Raw genomic sequence first — 6,299 nt, 5'->3', positions numbered from 1 at the left:
CCTTATTATTATTTGTGTATTATGGTGAATGAAGTCACCTATGATTGATGAATTTGTTATGGTTCGTGGAACCAATGTTTTGTGGAACCGATCATGTATTCAGAATGTGTGTTTTTCTGTGGTGGTACACATCTCTATTGGTATGCTTAGATGAGTAAGCATTGGGATGTGGGACCAATGATTCGAGCCTCAATTGGGTTTGAGCCCCAACCATGACGGACATGGGGGAAAGGTGGACACCTATGTGGGTTAGAGTCCCATACGGTGAAAGATACCCTAGGTGGGTTAGAGTCCCGTACGGGTGATGGTTCTTAAAAGTGGGTTTAAGTCCCATAGGGGAACCGGATATCCACCGCGAAAGTCGAATCATACGGACATGCGTGAACCAAGCCTTGGCCTAGACGTAGGTCCGGTTGGGGATCGATGTTGCGTGAATCTGAATAATGATCGTGGTTGAGTTATGAGAACTCAGATGCATGTTTCCATACAATTGCGAGATAGTTTCCCCATCGCTCAAGTCTTCGTTCCCTTGTTGACTTGAGTTGGATATGAGTTGAACATTGATTAGAACCCTATAGAGCCGAGTGGACCCATAGGATAGGAGAACTCACTGAGATTATTATCTCATCCCATCATTGTTGTTATTTTTTTCAGGTATTCTTTACAGGTTGGATCTAAGAGAAACTGTTATGGATGTTTCAAGAGTTGCTGTTTAGCATAATCTTCCGCTGTGGAGTTGTGTGCAATGAAGATATTGTACATAGTTCTTAGATTTTTATTGTGTAGGCATTATTGTATAACATGTTCCAGTGATGTTTTAGTTTGGACATGTATACATATTGATGCCATTAGGCACTTATGTTGTGACAGTACCAAAATTTAACACTTGTATGATATTATTCTAGATATATATTATACGGGTTGTTACATTGATGGACTGCTTTGAATTGAAGGAAATCATTATAATCAACGGCAGGAATAGTGACGTCTTTAATGATATCCGGTTGAGCAACAACAACAACCCGTGGTTGTCTTTGTTGTTGTTCTCTTGCCTTTGTACAAAAATCAACTTCAATATAATCGTAACGATTACAATAGTTACAACGAATACAATGACGATGTCCACCCCGTTCTCCAGTTCGTCCACCACGACCATGATAGTAGGAAGCAAGATAAGATGATTCAATGGGAGATGGGGTAGAAAATGGTCCAAAAGCATGAGGGGTAGCCAAGCACAACAGTTGTTCAATAATAGCTTCATAGTTAGAAATATTGGATCCTGATAAAAATTTGTTTCGAAGAGAATCAAGTTCTGAAGGTAATCCGGAAAGTTCTACAATCATGAAATACTTACTCTGTTGTTCAGTATAAGTTGTTGTATCTTTTGTAAAAGGCATTAGGGTTGTGGAATTTGCCTTTAACGCGTCAAGCTTACTTAAATAGGCTTGCATATCCATATTCTCCAATTTCAAAGAGTTGAGTTTGGTGATGACACTACAAAGATTATGGACATCATTAGAGAAGACTTTCTTAGCTTTTTCCCAAACCTCATAGCAAGTGGTAAAGGTTTGGTATTGTGCTTGGATATTAGTTGCTATGGAAAACCATAACACAGTGCATAAAGAAGCGTCAGTTTGTTTCCACTTATCGTGTTTGGTGGCGGGAATACTATCGGATTTTGTAGTTAAGTGATCCTCATATCCTTGATCGTGAAACCACATTTTAACAGTACCAACCCATATGTTGTAATTGGCTGTTTCAGTTAGTTTCTCACACGAGATAAATGGAACCTCAATAAATGTGATAGAATCGGTATCTCCCATGATATTTGATGGATTGGAACAAAAAATCGAGAGCAGATCTGGAGAGAGCGCAAGAAGGAGGTGCCAACGACTACAGGAGCGGTGGGACGTGCGGCTGGCAGGGAGGCACGTGAGATTAACGCGCAAGTTGCAGGAGGGCGCTTCGGACGGTTCCGTGGATGGCTGGAAATTTGTGGAGAAACATAATTTTTGTGTGGAAGACAGTAGGTCAACCAACTCTAGATACCGTATTGTAATTGTATCTTTGTGTGTCTAATATGATCATATATGATGTATATTTATATGCAAAAGAGATATACACAGTATGTAATAATATAATTTATATTTATGACTAATTTGACTAATTGAATATCAACGATACTAATTGATTGATACTGGATTCTGAATACTTTGATCTAACATTTATTGAAATGTTGTCAATCACATTTTTCTGCACTAAAGAAAAACGATAGGTTTAGTAAAGATGTTTTTAAAAGTTTCAAGTAGTTGTGCAATAGGTCCTGGTAAACCGCTATTGTATTCAGAAGCTTGCAAACTTGGCAAGTAGGAAAATCTAGAGGGTATGCGTCAGTGGTAAAGCTAGACTGTCGAGGCGAATGGTAGCTAGATGCACCATCGATGGCTCCGGAGTCTTGGAGTCTTATCAAGTAAGAAGAACTGATCAAATTTGTAATCAGTTGAAACAGATTATTCCAACAGAATGCTATATAACCTTTCTTTTTCAAGCAGTTTAATTTACATTGTAACTAAATCAAGATTAAACTAAATCAACCATGAGTATCATTTCACATAAATTGGTAGAATGCAACATCCATATATAATTAAAATTCTTTAATATTCTACACTTCATATTCTTTTACTATATCTAGTTTTCTACATAATGAATAAGATATTGTATGTGCAGTGAGATAAGTCTATGTGCAACTTTACTTTAGTCTTTCAATCCTCTTTCTTTTCCATTAAGTCTTTCATGAATCCTCCGTATGACCCTCGGTTGTTTCCTTGTCGCGAACCGTCGAATCGATGACCTGTGGTTGCGGAAACTCCTCGTTGATGTTACCATTTGCTACTGCTAATGGTTCATTTTTATCTTCTTCAACCACCTCTGTTGACGGAACCTGCCGAGTTTACAAACAAACATGCATCATCATGGAAGTTGAAAACTACATAGACATAAATTTTAAAGAATCAAAATGTTACTTTGTCATCAGCTAAAACTTTTGATTCTTCTTCATCCATAGTTTCCATCATATTTATTTGTTTGATGGATTCTGAAGTAGCCTCTTGGTTGATTTGGTGTGAAGAATTTTCTTCACTACTTTCGCCATTAGTTAACTCGTCTCGTTGTTCCTTTCTTTCGATTTCTTCATCATTCGTGTTTCTAGGAATATTTGATTCATCAATTGAACTCTCCATGTTGTTTGTTTGCTCCTGGAAATGATTGAAATCAACATCATGTGATTCATCAGTTATCTCATCCACCAAAGTTTGAATACTTTGAGCCATGTTGTCATGTGAATGTTCATCTTCATTCAATGTTTCTTGTGTCATATCCTCGACGATAGATCGTGGAGTACCTATATCCTCGACGATAGATCGTGGAGTATCTATATCCATCTGTTGATTAAAAGACGGAGACGCAGCTTCATCGGATACGGTCTTGTCTGGTAATACAGACCTTGGTGATGACGAAATCGATTCATTAGAGCCTTCATCAAGTGATTCTTGCCTTACAACTGGTGGACTATTACCAGGATCTTCGCTACTTGTCGAGTTCTCTCTATTACCTTGTTCCGTCCTTGCCAAGTTATTCACCCCATTGACAACATGCGACTCATTAATCGAAATCTCTTCCGATATTTGATCCATAGGGCTACCTATCAACTGATTCTGAGATATTGTATCATAAGACGAATTCCCCCTAGAAAATTTCGAATAATTTCCGAAAACATTATGATCAGTGTTTACTACACAGCAAGTTGGAGTATCATCAGGTCCTTCGTCTCTTGACGAATACGAACTAACATCAGCTACATCTTCTTCATCTATTTGTCGTAAAGAAATAGGCGAAGCAACTTCCTTTAAGCTGTTATTTGTATCTTCGCCGTTGTTATTCTCTTCGGTTTTAACTCCGCCTTTTCCATGGAAAGAAGCTCCCCACAAATCTTCACTGCCAGAACTAATATCTCTGTCAATATCTCCATCATATAACATAGAATCTCTATCTCTATCACTTGATGAATTGGTGTCACCATTATCATCCACTGTCGATGAAGGCGAACCAACTTCAGAAACTTCCACTTGTAAATCAGAAGCTATGGAGTATGTTGGTGTATGACAAAGTCGTCGATCGCTTGAGAACATAGTTTCTTGTCTCTTGTCAACTGGCGACGGAACGATGTCACACATAGATTCGTGTGTAGTTTTTGTATCGGTAAAAGAAACCGGTAAACTAAGGAGCCTCTCGTGAGACTTCGAAAACCTTGACGCCAGCCCTGTCACTGGTTTTTGTGAAACAGTTTTAGTTTCAATGTGTGAGATGTTTGGAACAGTTGAGCCTGATTCACCTGATTGAAATGACATGGTTTTTGTGTCATCTATATGAGTTTTACATTTTTCATCGTTTTCGAGTTTTGTTTCCTTTCCTTTGTTTAGTGGTTTTGGTTCTCGAATTCGTTCTTCAGCCCCACCATTGTCGATCAACTGCTCAATTAGCCAGTCATGATTTCCTTTATCTGCATAAGTAAAATCATACAATAACAATATAACATTTAGAATAGAGAATTCGATTCTAAGATAAGCAGATAAATTTACACACAAGAACACGATGATTGATCACGAAGTTCGGCCAATTGTAGTATATATGTCAATGTCGTGTCTGTGTCTGTTGTTTATAAAAAATACCTGGAAGCCTTCTAAATCTTGAGAAAGAATGTTTATCTGACACTTTCCTCCCATGAAAAGAATGACTCTCTCTAGTTCCATAATCATGTTTCATTTCTGATGAAAGATTTGAACCTAAACTAAAACTCTCATGCCTACTAAAAAGCACATCCTTCTGAAAATCTTTAAGAAAACCACCACTTGTAAGATTCGGTTTCTCCTCATAAGGATCATAAGGAATATCATAAGGACTCCTTGGCATAACAGAAGGAGCAGAACCAGGCATTTCTAAATCATCAATATCACAACTCTCTCTGTTAACAACCAACGGTTTCATCGAACTCGGTGTCATTGATTTCTTATCCACCAAACCATTCTCAACTTGCAACTTCAACAATTTACTTGCTCTTCTTCTAGCTATAAGATTCTCAAGCCTTTTGTTTCTCTCTATCTCAGAATTTCCAACATCCATAAGATTCTTCTGATCATTTTCTGTCCATTCAATAGTATTCTTCACATCCTCTTCGTCTTCCTCGTCCTCCATCTTTTCTATCTCCATTTCCGTATCGCCACATTCGACAAGATCAGCCATCGAAGGCTCGGGTCTTAATGATCTCTTAACCGCGTGATGAGTTCTTCTACCCGATGATAAACCATAATACAGAGAACTCTCTCCTCTCTTAAAAGGTCCAATGTGTCTTTTATTAGTGTACTCATTTTGAAAAACTTCCGATAAATCTTTCGCCTTTTCTTCTAATCCGCCATACACATCCCATTTCCTCTCCCTAAAATTTCTCCTTCTACTCGTCGCATTTTGCGACGGATACTTGAATAGAATTTGCTCATGTCTACCTATAATGCTCGGTATCGGTATCGGTATCGGTATCTTTGGTGGTAGAATTTTCGGTTCAACTTTAATCTGTTCCTCTTCTTTTTTCTCTCCGATTTTCGCATATCTTAGTTGTGTTTTCTCAGAACTCCAAAAGATTCTCAAGAATATTGCACCACATATAAGAAAAGGTGACATGTAACCTAAGAATGTGTAAATGTATGAAAGGAAAATATAGAAAATAGAAAAAACCAATAAAAGACATGAAAATATTGGATGTCTGTGTAGAAACTTGTAACTAGAATCAACTGAAACATGAAACATTCTCAACAAACGAAGTTGAATGTCTTTTGCATTGTTTTTCAAACCCATCTTTGTCTTTTTCAATGTTAGCACAAAGAAGAAACTATATATGCTTTCAAGCTTATGGTAAAAAAACAACTCAAATGGTCCACATTTTGTTCATTACTAGATAGATTTAAACTAGTAGGAAAAAAGTGGCATTTGTGAACAAATGTTGATAGAAAAGTTTGAATTGGATTAGGAGAAGAATGATGGATAACAAAAAAAATGCAACATTTGTTTGATTTGGTTAAGGTGTTACCTAGAAAATTGAAAAAACTAAAGGAGTGAAGAGAAAAAAACAAGGTCAATTTTCAATAAAGTGATGGACAGCAATAAAGGTGTTTTGTGAACCATGACATTTTAGTTTTCCTTTTTTAAGGAAACATTTTTGTTTGGTTGAAAATCTCATAGATCCTCTT

The 6,299-nt window shown here is 37.2% G+C and overlaps 1 protein-coding gene across 1 annotated transcript; it reads right to left on the bottom strand.

The window, feature by feature from the left end:
* Positions 1-2,742: 2,742 nt before the first annotated feature.
* Positions 2,743-5,907, bottom strand: LOC127078740 (uncharacterized). Its single transcript, XM_051019173.1, has 3 exons — positions 4,734-5,907; positions 3,024-4,567; positions 2,743-2,941 (listed from the first exon to the last, which is right to left on the bottom strand). The coding sequence occupies exons 1-3, from the start codon at positions 5,905-5,907 to the stop codon at positions 2,792-2,794; spliced, it is 2,868 nt and encodes a 955-aa protein (XP_050875130.1). The 3' UTR covers positions 2,743-2,791.
* Positions 5,908-6,299: the final 392 nt, after the last annotated feature.

This window comes from Lathyrus oleraceus, chromosome 5 (genome assembly GCF_024323335.1).
Source record: "Lathyrus oleraceus cultivar Zhongwan6 chromosome 5, CAAS_Psat_ZW6_1.0, whole genome shotgun sequence".
NCBI classification, from domain to species: domain Eukaryota; kingdom Viridiplantae; phylum Streptophyta; class Magnoliopsida; order Fabales; family Fabaceae; genus Lathyrus; species Lathyrus oleraceus.
The sequence above is the reverse complement of the archived record's forward strand: the minus strand, read 5'-3'. Positions and strand labels throughout refer to the sequence as shown.

Excerpts from the sequence above, each read along its gene's own strand:
- LOC127078740 (XM_051019173.1), bottom strand. The coding sequence starts at position 5,907 with ATGGGTTTGAAAAACAATGCAAAAGACATTCAACTTCGTTTGTTGAGA. Across the intron at positions 4,568-4,733 it reads TTTCTCAAGATTTAGAAGGC|CTTATGCAGATAAAGGAAAT; the intron begins TTCCAGGTATTT and ends TGTATGATTTTA. Across the intron at positions 2,942-3,023 it reads AAGTTTTAGCTGATGACAAA|GTTCCGTCAACAGAGGTGGT; the intron begins GTAACATTTTGA and ends TAAACTCGGCAG.